A 16,420-nucleotide genomic window follows, 5' to 3' on the forward strand; every position below is an offset into this window, starting at 1 on the left:
CCACACACAGAAGTCCCAGCAGTATTGTCCATCAGGATCTACACCATCTTGCCTTTCAGGTAGTGCAAGAAAGCCTGGCAAGCCAGGCAAACCACTTTGAGCTCCCTGACTGATACAAAGGGCTAGGTCGTGTTGTAGCCCGCGGCCCTGGGTGTTGAGCTTGCCCAGGTGGGTTCCCCAGCTCAAATCTGATGCATCCAAGACCAGGGTGAGCAATGGAGATGGGGTCACGAAGGGAACTCCTCGCAGCACCAATTCAGGATCCCGCCACCAGTCCAAAGACAGTAGGACATGGCTCGGCACCAGGAGCACTCGGTCTAGGGGGTGCCTGCTGGGAATGTCAACCAAGGCTAGTCATGTTTGCAGAAGCCTCAGATGAAGCCGGGCATGGCTTACCACGTACATGCACATGGCCATGTGGCCCATCAGTCACAAACACGTGTGGGCTGTGATAAGTGGGTGGCTCAAGTCTGCAATGACCTGAAACCACACTTCCAGAAGGAAGGTCTTGGCCCATGTGGAGTTGAGAACCACTTCGATAAACTATGTGTTGGAGTGGTGTTAACGTGAACTTTTCTGTGTTTATTACCAGGTTTGGGTTGATGCAGGTGGAATGCAGAGATTGAAGCTTCTTTGCACCTGCTCCAGACACTTGCCCTTGATGAGCCAGTTGTCAAGGTATGGGAATAGGTGGACCCCCGCCGCCTGAGGTAAGCAGCCAATGGTGCCAGGCACTTTGTGAACATCCTTGGGAACGATGATAGGCCAAAAGGGAGTGCCACGAACTGGAAATTGTGTCCTCCCATTATGAAACAGAGGAAACATCTGTACCCTGGGAATATGGAGACATGGAAATAAGCGTCCTTCAAGTCGAGAGCAGTGTACCGATCTCCCAGATCCAGGGAAGGGATAATGGAGGCCAGGGAAACCATGAAGAACTCCAACTTCTTGAGAGACTTGTTGAGGCAACGCAGGGCCAAGATGGGTCTTAGGACCGCTTTGGCCTTCAGGATTATGAAATAATGGGAGTAGATACCTCTTCCTTGCATGACTCAAGGAACCTCCTCCACTGGCCCCAGGCACAGGAGCCTTTCGACCTCCTGAGCGAGGAGTTGCTCATAAGAAGGGTCCCTGAAGAGGGCAGGGAAGATGGGGAGTGGGAGGGAGGAGCAGCCATGCATTGTAGGGTATAGCCCCAGGACACTATATCCAAGACCCAGCGGTCTGAGGTTACCCTTAACCAAGCCAAATGGAAAGGGTGGACATGGTCCAGGAAAGGGCAGGAAGGACCCGGAGAATTGACTGGGGCATTGCTCGAGTGCACCCTCAAAATGCACGCTTCTAGCCCTCAAGGTCTTTGGCAGGCCAAGGTTGCGCAGATGAGCAGGATGACGAAGGGCAGTTCCAACTGAAGCTATTGTCCCTTCTTCTTGCAGAACTCTGGCTGGGCTACCAAGGCCTTGGCGGTGGGGGCAGCTGGAAGAGCTTCCTAGCAGACTACGAAGGGTGGCCCTGTTATCCTTCACTCCATGCAGTCTGGCATCCATCTGCTCTGAGAGAAGACCCACCCTGTCAAAAGGAAGGTCTTGGCTTGCAGTCTGCATGTCCTGTGAGAGCCCTGCTCCTCAGCAGCAGCAGTTTGGGAGTGCGAGTGTGTGTGTGTGTGTGTGTGTGTTGGGGGAGGGCCGTCAAGGCCGCTGCTTACCTGGGGGGGGGGTGGCTCCTCTCCCTCAACTCCCCTAGTTCCACAACCTGGCACTGCACCTGGTGCTCCCACTGGCTGCAGTTTCCAGACAAAGGGAGCTGGAGAGCCAGGGCTCGGGGCAGAGCGGAGGCATCACGTGGAGCTAGGGCTACCGCTTCCCAGGAACCAAGTAAGGAGACTGCCCCAGTTCCAGCACCCAGTACCTGCACCTCCCTCTGGGCAATGCCCCCTCCACCTGGGCCACAGCACCCCTTCTCCAGCACCCACAGCACCCTGAGCACCGCCCACCCCCCCTAGTTTTAGTAAGGGATATTTTTAGTAAAAAAGTCACAGACAGGTCACGGGCCATGAATTTTTGTTTACTGCTTGTGACCTGTCCATGACTTTTACTAAAAATAACCGTGACTAAAGTGTAGTCTTACTCATTACCACAGCAGATGCGACAACCCAAGTCACATACTCCACCGCATCCCAGGCCATTTGCAGAGAACACCCAGCTGCCGCTGTGCCCTTCTCTACCAAGGTGGTCAACTCCTCAGCTAACTCCTGTGGGAAGGACTCTAGGAACCCGCATAGCTGAAACTCTACCTGCCCAAGAGGGCCTAGTGGTTTGCCACCTGGAATTGCAGGCTGGCAGTCCAATAAATCTTTCTCCCAAAGATATGCAGTCTTTTGGCCTCTTTATTCTTGGGGGGTACAGGAGGAATGGAGTTGCTTTTCTTTTTTGTTGGCTGCAGAGACGACCAATGAGCCCAGGGAGGGTAGGTATACAGATACTCTAACCCTTTGGCTAGGACAAGTATTTTTTCTTCTGCCCTGTTAGAAGTGGGAGGGATGGACGAGAGAGTGTGCCATAGGGCCTTGGTGATCTTTAAGACTCCTTCATGGACGGCAGAGCAACATGGGCAGGGGTGGAAGCCAAGAGAATGTTAAAACAAGTCCATATACTCTGTCATTTCCTCCACTTCCAAACTCAGATTTTCTGCCACTCTTCAGAGCACAGCCTATGCTCCCTGAAGTCATCTGGCGGTCTGGCTCTTGAAGGACCCACAACCGCCTTGTCCAGGGACAACAAGGATGACTGGGTTACCGGAGGTGGTTCCAAGGCTTGGTCCACCCCCAGAGAGGGGAGATTTGGTACCACTTCCTCTATCCTGGCCTCCAAGTGATCTGCATGCATCGAGTCCGGTGCCATTCATGCACCTGCTGTGGCTAGTGCTGCTGATGCCGCCTGCTATTGGGAAGGGGGCATTGCCATGACTGGCATTCCCCAGGAATCCCAATAAGGCCACTGTGTTGGCCACTGGCTTTTATACCACTGCTGAACCGTCGCAGTCAATGTGACGTCAGGGCTCCAATTGCGCTGGTGGGACCTGGGCGACTGGCTAAACTGGCCCTCTGTGTTGGAGAAGTCCCTTTCCATTGACCACGGAGGAGCGCTGATGACTGGGTTTGCCTGCTAATAGTTGTCGTTGGAGACCGGAGCGAGATGAGCAGTGTCTGTACCAGGTAGCGACACCTGGGAGTTCGGAGCCTGGATGGGGATTGTTTTTATGTGGCAGGTAATGGGGATCTTCGACAGGAAACCAACCGATAGGAGGGTGAGCAGTGCTGGTAATATGGAGAGCGGACGTTGATCTCCAGGTGAACCGCGTCTGAGTGGCGGTGATCGTGGTGCCAGTGACGAGGGGTGAGCCCCAAAGGATTGGGGCTGTGGATCCAGGGATTTGCATCACTGTGGTGTGGAGAGCTGTCTCATATCACAGGATCATTGTCTATCTCCTCAGGAGTCACAGCGGTTGGATCCTGCTGCCTCAAGGCACTGATGGAGGCATCTGCTGTCTCTGCGCCAAGGAGGCCTAGAAAGGTGACGGTGCTCACAGAGGCTTGGATCCCATACCACTCTCTTGAGTCGGTGACAGACCTTTAGAGGGGCTCAGGCCCCAACAGGAGAGGCGCGCACTCGTGGCTCCAGAGTGGCCGAACAGGCTAAACTAAGTCCCTTGCCCGAAAACCCTTGGGCCTTTTTTCCTGGTGCCAGGGAGCTGCGCTTCCGTGTCTTCTTCTTAGGCACCAGAGATGTTGATCTGCGCCAGGCAGAGCCCAGTACCAGTGATGCACTGTGTACCGATGCCAAGGTGCTTGCTGATTCTTGGTGGGAGGGCTCATGTGCCAGGTGAACGGCCAACTCCATTAGCAGGGCTCGGAGTCAGATATCCCACTCCATCTGAGTTTGTGGCCGAAAGTTTTTACAAACACTTCTCTTTGACGTATGATTCGTCCAAGCACTTGGGACAACAGCCGTGGGGATTGCTAACAAGCATAGGCCTATTACAATCCATGAACCCGGTGGACTGGAGCATGCCCCTCCCGGGCCAGAGTCCCACTGGGACTCTAACTACCACAATATCTATCAAGAACAATTAAAACTATGTACAAAGCCCTAAGGCTGAATGGCTCTTAACAAGGCGAGAAAACCGCTAACCACTTGCAAGGCAAGGGAGAGAGGTGCTCTGACTAACCACCACAGATGGTAAGAAGGAACTGTGCGGGCATAGGGTTGGCGGTGCCCAATATACCACAGCATGCCTGTGGCACTCCAGAAGGCACCACAGCCAATCCTACAGATACCACTAAGGCAAAAGTCTCTGATGACCTACACGTGGGCACATACCTAGAATGGAATCGACATGAGCAAGCACTCGAGAAAGGGGGATTTCCCCAGAAACGGCTGGGCCTGCTGATTGGAGCCAGAGCTAGAGAACCTTCTTCTCTGAGGTCTATGATTTTTTCCAAAAAGAAATCAAATTGCCTGGGCAGACAGAGAGGTTGCCTAAAGTATTATTGGGAGTACTGGGTGTGTGGCAGTATATGCGGTCATCTCTTGAAACCTAAGGATAAAAGACAGTCACCTGGGAGTCTTTAAATGAATCTAACTTCTCATCATTTTTGCCCAAGATCAAAAGAACACCATGTAGGTCCTCTATACTGTGTTGCATGTTGGGTGCTACACCAGAATTATATAGCCACGACTTTTTTCATTATTACAGCACAGACCACAGCTAATGCAGACCAACAACACTTTTTGTGGCCAAATGTCCCTCTACCATTAAGCCTTGAAGTCTTCCACTGCATCTTCAGGAAGTTTCTCTGATAATTTTGGCAGTGCTTCCCAGTTAAAGTCATATGCAGCTCAGAGCACTTACAGATTAGCTATAAAATCTGGAGACATGAAGTGGAATACATTTTTCTGCCCAATATGTCCAGTCATTTGGGGTCTCTTTGGGGGAAGACTTGTATCTCTCTTGCCTCAATCTCTCATTGGCAATCACCACAACCAGGGAATTCAGACCCAAGTGAGAATAAAAACACTAATCCACGTGCAGAGACATGGGAGTGCTTGTCTGTGCAAGAGAACAAAGCTGGTGTGTTCAACAGGACCTATGCTGGCTCCAAAAGGACCTCACTAATTAAAATTGCTACCCTTCCTGGGATTGCCCCCTGAAGGCTATCCAGTACCTTATAGGTATTCTTGTCCAGTAGCTCATCTCATGACCAAGAGCAGAGGCCACTCTCTTAAACACATCCTGGTAAAACTTAAAATCCTCTAGTACTGGTTTGGAGGAGCCTGGGGCCACCGAGTCATCAGGGAAAATGAGGACAAATTAACAGAAGATGATGTACCTTTCCTGAGACAAGTCTTGTCCTTCCAGTAATGACTTGTCCTGTTGGAGCGGTTGATCAGGAAGGGTAACCTCTGCTGGAAGGATATGAGGTTCTGTTGTGGTAGGGTCCAGCAATCTCTTGAATGAGGTGGAGACCACAACCTGGCAGATTGTGTAATCCCTGGGGAGTCCCTCAGAGGCCAACAGAGAAGGGAGTAGGGCATAGGGAGACACAAGCTGTCAGGCCATGCTGACTTGTTCTTCAATATGACCAGTACTAATCCCAGTAATCCAGAGGTAGTCTGGATGATTTACTAGACCTAATGCACCCAGCTGGGGATGGCGAGGAGCTGGACAAACCTCATCTTGAAGGGGCTTCGGAATATTGAGTCAGCCTAGGAAGTGCACAAGCTGGTGGAGCTACTGGATGATCTGATTTGTCTAGCACCTAGTGGGATGGAGATAAATCAGTACTGAAGATGCACAGTGATCTGTGCCCCGTCCATGAGACGTAAAAGGTCTCACATCCAACTCCAGTACCAAAAACAAGCTTCACGTGCAATGCTGAGGAATAAACTGTGGTCAGCCCCCAGTGTGACAATTCCCCCGTATCAAAGCAATGGGCACCAAAGTTGAGGGCATGCATGCCAGAGTGGAAAGGTGTTCCAGTATTGAGGAACGAGGCTGCATAGTGGACTGTGTTGAGGTGTAGCCCTTAAATTGTCTCTTAGCCCTACTAAGGCCAGTGACTGCCCCGGTGCCAAAGAGGTCAATTGGCCAGGGGCAACAGGTGGCACCAAGGGACTCTTGTACTAAGAGCTAATTGAGGTCAGACAGGCACAGCAGGTCCCTTGCTACCATGTACACCTGTGGGGTGGTATGTAGGGAGATTAACGCCACTGAAACAATGGCTGTCAGTACTGGACTTAAAGGGAGCTCCACAGACTGTTCCGCAGTCAACAGTATGGTGCCTGGCTCTTCTCACCTGAGCACCGGGGAGACACAGGTGGATGGCCCAGCTCTACCCCGGGTATGTGGTGAGGCACAATGTTATAGTGAGCCCCTTTTTAAGGATGATGATGAACCTCTCTTGGACTAGAATGGCCCCAGTTAGTCTTATGGATCCTCTTGAGAGGAACATCAGAGGAGGATTGGCCTCTCGTCCTTGGAAAGGAATCAGAGTGCAGAGGCCTGAGGGAAGCTATGGCAGGGGGCAGCGGTTGAATAAGTGCTAACAAGACGATTGGGAGCTAGGCCCGCTGCCGAGGCAGGCCTCGTTGTTAGCTCCAGAAGGTGCTGTTTGAGGTGCAGATCCCTGGAAATCTGCATATGCTTTCTGAAGGATAGGCAGATGCACATCTCTCTTTAGTGTCCCCCTCACCAAGGCATAACATAAAAAAGTGTGTGTGGGGGGGGGCGGGCATGGGGGGCAAAGTGTTACTACCGGGAAAAGTTAGTATTTGAAGCTTGGAAAGTGCTGCATGCCCTTGGCGCTCAGCACCACCAACTAAGAATTAATAAAAAGAGAACAAAAAATAAAATATAAAGGAAAACCTGAAGTACAGGGTAGTAACTGCCAACTATTTACCAAGCAACAGATGCTGACTAGGTGACTGTCAAAAAAGGTAGAGGAAAATGCCACAGGGTATTCTGACTCAGACTGTGGGTGGAAAGAAGGAACTGAAAGGGGTCAGGATAGCAGCATACTTACATAGTATCAGGAGGGACCACAAGGAGATATTAAAGATCCTGGGGGGGTGGTTTCCTCAAAATGACAGTCCTGTTTAAACCCTAATTTCTTGTTTATTTCCATATTATCAAAATATAGTAGGGCTGTCAATTAATCGCAGTTAACTTGCACGATTAACTCAAAAAAATTAACGGTGATTAATCGCATTTATAACAATAGAATACCAATTGAAATTTCATAAATATTTGTGGATGTTTTTCTACATTTTCAATATTGATTTCAATTACAGAGAACAGAAAGTGCTCACTTTATATTATTTTTTATTACAAATATATGCACTGTAAAAATGATAAACAAAAGAAATAGTATTTTTCAATTCACCTCAGACAAGTACTGAAATGCAATCTCTTTATTGTGAAAATGTAACTTACAAATGCAGATTTTTTTGGTTACATAACTGCATTCAAAAACAAAAAACAAACAGTGTTAAACTTCAGAGCCTACAAATCCACTCAATCCTACTTCTTATTCTGCCAATTGCTAACACAAACAAGTTTGTTTACATTGACAGGAGACACTGCTGTCTGCTTTTTATTTATGTCACCTGAAAGAGAGAAGAGGTGTTTGCATGGCACTTTTGTAGTCGCCCCCTCCATGCTTTGGCCACCATACCAAAGGACACTGTATGTCTCCGGCTCTGTTTTATCTGCATTCTGCATATATTTCATGCTATAGCAGTCTCAGATGATGACTCAACACATGCTCGTTTTAAGAACACTTTCACAGCAGATTTGACAAAAAGCAAAGAAGGTACAGATGTGAGATTTCTAAAAATGGCTACAGCACTCGACCCAAGGTTTAAAAATCTGAAGTGCCGTCCAAAAATCCAAGAGGGACAAGTTGTGGAGCATACTTTGAGAAGTCTTAAAAGAGCAACAGACTGATGCGGAAACTACATAACCCAAACCACCAAAAAAGAAAATCAACCTTCTGCTGGTGGCATCTGACTCAGATGATGAAAATGAACATCAGTCCACACAACTTTGGATCATTATCAAGCAGAACTTGATTCAGCATGGAAGCATGTCCTCTGGAATGGTGGTTGAAGCATGAAGGGACATATGAATCTTTAGCGAATCTGGCACGTAAATATCTTGCAAAGCCAGCTATAACAGTGCCATACGAATACCTGTTCTCACTTTCAGGTAACATTGTAAACAAGAAACAGGCAGCATTATCTCCTGAAAATTGTAACCAACTTTGTTTGTCTGAGTGATTGGCTGACCAAGAAGTAGGGAGTAGACTTGTAGGCTCTGAAGTTTTATATTGTTTTATTTTTGAATGCAGATTTTTATACATAATTCTACATTTGTAAGTTCAACTTTTGCGATAAAGAGATTGCACTACTTGTATGAGATGAATTAAAAAATACAATTTTTGTTTTTTATAGTGCAAATATTTGTAATCAAAAATATAAAGTGAGCACTGTAAGCTTTGTATTCTCTGTTGTAACTGAAATTAATATGTTTGAAAATGTAGTAAACATCCACAAATATTTAAAATAAATGGTATTCTATTGCTGTTTAACAGCGCGATTAATCAGACGATTAATTTTTTTAATCACTTGATGGCCCTAAAATACAGCCTGTACTATCAACTGATATTTTCACTTCCTTTTCCCCCAAAATACTGTGTAATATTGGTATCAAACATCCAAAAAGAAGAGGTCTGATGTCAGTGCAAAAAAAATAATGCAGAAAAGTACACCTCCACTGGCCCATACAGTTATTTCTACTGTGCATACAAATAAGATAAATGTACATACAAATGACTAATTAGGTACCCAACTAACCTTTTTGCATGTGTAATTATTCAATTTATATACACAATAAGGAGTGAACAGTGCTGCTCACAGTCCTGAGCATCTTAATTTTAAAACTCTAGCCAAAAATACCACATTTTCCCTAAAAGATGCCTTAAGTCATCTTATATAAAGAATCTATGAAATACTTTGGAATAATTCTGGATTAACTATATTTATAGTGGTATTGCTATTAGCACTATCACTTGTTTTTTGATTGACAATTACTATGCACTTTTAGAGCAAATCCAACCACTTGTTGTCAGGAATGTTCTGTCCATTAAAAATTAAAGAAATGAATGAGTAAAGAAAATGCCATTAATTCAATTACCTGTCTAATGTAAGATAGTTCTTGAAAAGCACATCAGACTTAGCTTTCAAGATAACAAAGTAAAGGTTTCCTAAAGAATCTTAATGAGTAAGTGAGAAGAAGCTGGGCTTCCCTCAAAATATTCAAAATATTCAAAACTGAAAAAAGAGTAAGAGAGGAATTAAATTAACTTTATGAGTACTGTTACAAACACAAATTGGCAATGATGCAACATAAATCCCAAAACAGGTGTTTGTAGGTGGAAACAAAACACCTGAAATATTGGAAAAGAATGAAATATCACAAATCAAAAGCAAATACACAAAAAGCCCACATATACATCTCATATTTATTATACAAGGGCTGTCACTCAATGAAATTCTGTATTGTATTAAGTACAGAAGCAATCCTTATTTGGAGAAGTGTCTGAAAGAGTATTCCCACTTGTTTTCTTAAAAAGATATGGCCATTTTAATAGTCTAATGGAATTCCTGAAGAGTGGGTCTGGGTCTATGGAATAAATGGATACGAAGATCATGTGGGGGAAGGTTGTAAAGACATTTAGCCCCTGGAAATCATCACAACCACCAAGCTGGAAGCAGGCTACTGAATAAGGCACGCTGCAGAAGAACAACTTCTGCTGTAAATGTCACCTGAAGAAGTCATTAAGCAAGTGATTGTTCACTTTGCTAAAGAGGGAATATTAGCTGGTTTATAAAGACACAGAACTAGTTATTTTACTTTGTTCACTTTGCTAAAGAGGGAATATTAGCTGGTTTATAAAGACACAGAACTAGTTATTTTACTCTATTGATCATGTGTTGCTGTGGCATTGTCTAAAAATCCTGGTGACTGTTCAAAAAAAAACCAAAAAAAAACCAAAAAAAAAAACCAGTTTCCACGCTCCGCTCAACCAACTCACCACAGACCTTAACTGCATGACAGCTAGGAGTGGATACAAGAAATCCTCTGGATTGCTGTACGAGGATTCGCCTTTCCTCATAAAACTTTGGCCTCATCCTACTCCCGCGGATGGCAAAACTAACAGAACTGCTCTATTCAAGGCTGAAAATATGGAAGAACAATTAGTGCATTTTTGACCTTGTACTTGCTCTCTACTCTGTCATCTTACTGCTGGAAAAAATGTGGGGAGAAAGAAGTCCTGACTCAGAGAGCTCAGCCTTGATTCAAAGACGACTGCCAAATTAAGAGTTTGTCTACACAGCACAGCAAAACATGTCAGAGGGATGTGATCTGACGAGGCTTGCATCAACAACTTCTCTGGCAGGAAGAGTTTCAGTCTCACCTCTCTCACCTTTTGGGAAATGAATAATACATAATGTGTTCTTTCACAAGGCAAATGAAACACTAAGGGTGCACATCATTTATAGACATAGTGGAGTCACACAAGTAACAGGTCTTGTAGATTGGTAACTCAGCTTCTACTATCATCCTCGCACCCTTATACAGAGGGTTGTCTAAGCTAAAGGATACTTAAGTAACCTAAACAACTATTTTAAAAAATATATATATGCCAACAGGCAAAAGGAAATTTAGTTTATGAACTAAAACTAATTCACTAATAAACTAGACCTAAAATCTAAGGTGAAAGGCACAGTGTGCAAGAGAAGTGGATACTGCCAAGGGTTGCAAATTGCAGCAATGGGTAGTAAGAAGGACCTATGGCACTGCTGGGACTACTCCACCATTTATGTCCTTGGTGGAAGGCATAAGACTGGCCCTAATGAACACTGCTACCGAAAAGTAATCTGATCTCTCTCTCTCTCTCTCTCTCTCACACACACACACACACACACACACACACACACACACACACACAAAAGCAGAATCTATGTGGACAATCACTTGAAGAACTATAATTGAGAACTATACAGAGAATATAGTTAGCATCAAACTAGATGTTGGCCATGTCCACAAATCGTAGATTTCAGTCCATTAAGTTAGTTCAGCAGAAGATACTGAAGGTAATAACCTTCTATTAGGGTTTACACATTTCTAATCTACCTCCTAATAAAATGGAGAAAAGAAAGATATTTGATTGTCTTGGTTAGCATAACCAAAAGAGGAAGATTTTGAAACAGATAGATAATATTTCAAATTGAAGATCAAGGATATTTACATTAAAAAGGCATACTATGTTTCAATAATCCTTCAGAGAAATTTCTATATCAAGTTTAAAATATGTAACTTTGATTCATATGAAGAGTACTGTGTTGAGAAAAATGTTCTAAATGTATTCTAAAAGGCATTACAGCCTTCATTGCCAAACGCCGAAGCAGACTTGTTAGCAAAAACACTCTAGGGTGAAGGAAAGGATGCTTGTCTGCCCAAAATTCACGATGAAGTCAACATACAACTCAGATATCCTTAAGTATAGCACTAAAAGAAAATGACAAAGGGGGAATAGGCAATCTCATTGCTTACGTCAAAATTCAGTACTACAGATTTTTGTTGAAGTAAATTCAGCCTCTGAAGGGCTGTCCTTGAGCATCTTGTATAAGAGAGTCAGTGAAATAGCTGAATTTGTCCATATAGAAATCTCAAAGAATTTGTTTTCTCCCATTCCACTATTCACCTACAAACCATCTGGCCCTGAACATTCTACTAGCAGACTGAGAAGTCTGTCCAGATTGCCAAAGGCAACTGTCACCCATTAGGTTCTGGAGATGCCCAAAGGGTCTGAACCAAAAAAATAAAATATATATATATATATATATATATATATATATATATATATATATAGAGAGAGAGAGAGAGAGAGAGAGAGAGAGAGAGAGAGAGAGAGAGAGAGAGAGAGAGAGAGAGAGAGAGAGAGAGAGAGAGAGAGAGAGAGAGAGAGAGAGAGAGAGAGAGAGAGAGAGAGAGAGAGAGAGAGAGAGAGAGAGAGAGAGAGAGAGAGAGAGAAAATGGATGGTTCAGCCTTGATAGTATTGAAGGAAAACATGTTACTAGTCTGATCCAATGGGATCACAGGTAACAGGTCACAAAAGGGGGGGGGAAGAGATGAGAAGGGGCAGAAGAGAATACACCCACATTCCAAATGCATTGATCCGAAAAAGTCTCCATCTACTAAAAAAAAAAAAAAAAATCAAGTAATTCCAGGATCCAGATAGATAGAGGTAAAATGAAATGTTAAACTTATGATCTACTGAAATGCAATGGCCAAAACTGAAAGCTCTGATTTCTTTTCCTGCATACTTTCAAAACTGGTCAATAAAATCTTACCCCAGAAGAATTTTGGCATGAACTTCTTTGTTAGTCCTTGAGATTTCCCTCAAAGAGGTAATTTCTGCATCAAACCAGAATCCTCTCTCTTCTGGAGTCTCTACATTGTAGTTAACCATCACCATATCACCCACATTGAGTTCACTCCATTTCAAAATGGTTCTTGCTCGTGGTCGAAGATTATTGGCACGCATTTCTATTATACCATTCTCTGGATACCTTGGGGGGGAAAAAAGTTACAAATTAGTACTTCCACTATTATATGAAATAAATCAAAGGGTAAAATTTTTAAAAGTGCAAGTAACTTAAGAGCCTGAATTCCATTTTCAAAAGTGATTTGGATTTCTAAATCACTTTTGAAAATAGGATTTATGTTATTTTTGAAATGTTTGCCTGTTCTATGACTACAGTTCTTGCTACCTGGGATTTGAAAAACAGTTTTAATCCAAACCACAAAGAATCATGTTTATGTAAGGTTTTTGCTAGAAAGATGCTAAAAAATTTTCAAATCTGAGTACTAACCTGTCCCAGTCTTGCTCATACTCAGATCAATAGCACAATTCCCAAACATGCCCACAGTGAAAAGAAACAAAGATTAGTATCTTGAAAATCCCATTTCTAGTCTAACTCTATCCCCATTAAAGTCAATGTTAAAATTCCCATGGACTTCAATGGCAACACAGTTTTTGAAAATCCAACCCTACATACACTGACACCATTTACCAACAAAATTATGCAAGATGAAAATAGCATAGGAAAAAAAGTATGAATTTTTTCATCAAACAGTAAGTAGAATGGTTCTGAAATTCCACAGACAAGCAAATAAACACCCCTAATCACACAAAGAATGTTTCTCGAACTCTCTATTACAGAAAATGGCCAATCATTTTAAAATATTTCTCCTTTTCTTTTAGTGATTAGCAGTTTAGTAAATGATAAATCTAAAAAGCTAAACAGTACCATATTTAAGGATTTCTCTCACCAAGCGTGTAGTAAGGATTGCAATATTGTAAAATAGGCTTCCTGAAGAATTAAAGACTTGTTAAATCACATTAGAGTTTTCCATTTGTTAATAAACCTTTTTAAATTTATTTTAAAGGAGACACATGAATTGCTAGGTTTTTACAAGCAATCTCATTTTCCTCTAAATGGTGGGGCATATTATTCCAGCACAGACATACACCACACTAGAATTGTACGGTAAATACTTCTAGTGAGCTCCATTCCTTTAAATTGGGTAATACCTATTTAGCAGGAGTAATATCTATTTGAAAGATAGCTACAGTAAAATGGCATGAGCATAGAATGTGCTCAGGCTTTTGGAGAAGCCAGCTACTTAGTATAAATCTTCTGTATAAATCCATTTTGGTAATGGTTGTAGAAATCACAGAGCTCTGCCTATGTACTAGGGAAAATGGCAGAGTGAAAGGCTGAACACCAAGAAGAAAATTTTGCTGGTAGGAAAAAAATTAAGATACCCTGTTACAAAATGGAGAAATCAGTCCTTTCAGACTGAAATAAAGCAAGAATTCAAAGAGTTCACTTCTTTATTTCTGATATGACACAGTATAAGGAGATTCTATTTTGTAACAAATTCCAGTCATGGGGATGGATGGACACACACCCATTATGTGCAAACAGCTCGCTCTACAAATTTAAATGATGAAAAGAATAACTACTATAAAAAAGAAAATATCTTTGTTAAATGTTTAATTGTTTTTAGCTAATAGTAATCTGAATTATAACAAACTAAATCCCCACTTTGTAATAATTTCTTCTGGAAGTTTTAGCAGTGCTCATGAGTTTATCAGTATTACAAGCTATACCAAATTGAACCAGTTCCAGCCCATGAGGCCAAAATCCTAGGCTTATGAATATGAGACATGCTGGAAAGTGAAGGAGGCATGTTGCCTGCAGTTCAAGGTGGCTCAGAGGCCCAGGTAACACCACACTGCACTGTACTTTATTGTTACTGCAAGTAGTAACTGTACTGCCAAAGGTGCCTGTTGCTGATGGCAGCTTACATGCTAGGACACTGGGCTATGGTTTGATGATCAAAGTCAGCAGCCCACGCTTAGAAGACTGATCCAAAGTCCACCAAAGTGAATGGAAAGCCTCTGATATAATTGGCAATTAATAGCCATTGAAACAGACCATAGACTGGCCACTCCTCTACTAAATCTCTTCAACTAGGTCTCATATCCTGACCTGTTACTGCGCAGGTAAGCTAGGGAAGAGACATGAGTGCTTCTCTGTCCTTCCTATCCCTTTCTTTCTCCTCCTGGGGTTCTGCCAGTTTTTCTGGCCCTGCATGTGGAACTGGAAGCATTTCAACAAATGCTACCATGGATTCTATGAAGCTAGGTCAGTGTGGAGCAGGAGTAACATTGGGGGCTGAACAAGAGGTCCAAGAACTGTGAAAACCAGTGTTGATGGGGCAATCAGTATAAGACTGGCCTTGTACTCGCACAGAACTCTGGGCACAAAGGTGGGAGGAGGGAGGGAGGGGGAAGAGAGAGTGAAACATATAGCAGCCCTTCTGACTACAGCAGTAAAAATGCATTTCAGTGAACCTAGGCTGTTGTGTTATCCCTTGTTGCAAATAACTCCACTTGGGCAGCTGCCCAGAGCTGGAAAATGGACATTCCTATGTCTGAATGACAGGACCACTTGTGGTGATTGAAAAACAACCTGCACAGGTGATCTGCCAATGTATTTTGAGTCCCTGGGCCATGAGGCCCCAGACAGGTTTGCTTCCCAACAGAGCAGTGAGGACCAAGCTTCTCCCTTTTTGTTTACATAAAACACAGCAATCATATTGTCAATCAGCACCAATACACCCATTTGCCTGATGTGAGAAAGGAATGCCATGCAATCTAAACAGATGAGCCACAGCTCCCTGATGTTTATGTATAGACTGAGATCTTGAGGTGACCAGAGACCCTGTGTCTGCAGGCGTTCCAGAAGAGCCCCCAACCCCACATCTGAGGCATCCATCACTAAAGTAAGAGTGCTGAGGTGGGGCAAAAGCAACTCCTTTGCATACACTGGGCAGATGTGTCCACCAATCTAGGGAGGTTAAGATTGACTTGATATGTGCACTAACATGTTTATGTGGTTCTTTCTTGGAGAATATACTTCTGTCACTCAGTCCCGAAGGAGTCCGAGGCGCAATCTGGTGTACTGGACCACATAAGCGCACACTGCCATGTGCCCCATCAGCCTTAAACAGCTTCTCACGACGGTGAGAGGATAAGACTTTAAATCCAGAATGAGGCTTTGCATTGTTCAAAATCTTGTCTAAAGTCGTAAAGCTCTGGCATCTGTCGAGTCCAGAACCACACCAATAAACTCTGTTTTCTACATTGGAGACACGACTGACTTGTCTGATTTGATCAGGAGGCCTAGTGTGTCAAAGGTGGATCAGATTATGTGAATGCTGACCATTGCCAGCGACCTGGATTGACCTTTTAATAGCCAGTTGTCCAGAAGAGGGAATACATGGACACCTGCCCTTCACAGGAATGCTACCACCACTACACCACACAGAGACCAAACGGAAAGACTGAACTGATAATGGCATCCGCTGACAGCAAATCTCAGAAATTTTCATTGACCCTGATGAATTGTCATGTGAAAATAGGCATCCACTGGAGCACACAAACACCTACAGTGGAATGGACATGTGAAATCGATCCCTTTTTCATGTGTCCAAGGTAGATGAATTGTCATGTGAAAACAGGCATCCACTGGAGCACACAAACACCTACAGTGGAATGGACATGTGAAATCGATCCCTTTTTCATGTGTCCAAGGTAGATTAACTTGTTTCTTGTGTAAGCAAGGGCTGGGATAAAATTAAACAAGAACAAAGATGTGTACTGAAGAATAAGGTTATTTCCATGTGACACTTACCAAATTATTATGCAACTTTTCACAGTGG

General features: G+C 43.7%; 1 protein-coding gene across 2 annotated transcripts in view; it reads right to left on the bottom strand.

Moving 5' to 3' along the window:
• UHRF2 (ubiquitin like with PHD and ring finger domains 2) overlaps window positions 1-16,420 on the bottom strand; it is a 183,135-nt gene that overhangs the window by 79,854 nt on the left and 86,861 nt on the right. For both annotated transcript variants that reach the window (XM_050943082.1, XM_050943083.1), the window contains exon 4: window positions 12,478-12,696. In XM_050943082.1, coding sequence (XP_050799039.1) covers window positions 12,478-12,696 — 219 coding nt within the window. The remainder of the gene's footprint in view (window positions 1-12,477; window positions 12,697-16,420) is intronic.

This window comes from Gopherus flavomarginatus, chromosome 3 (genome assembly GCF_025201925.1).
Source record: "Gopherus flavomarginatus isolate rGopFla2 chromosome 3, rGopFla2.mat.asm, whole genome shotgun sequence".
Taxonomy (NCBI): domain Eukaryota; kingdom Metazoa; phylum Chordata; order Testudines; family Testudinidae; genus Gopherus; species Gopherus flavomarginatus.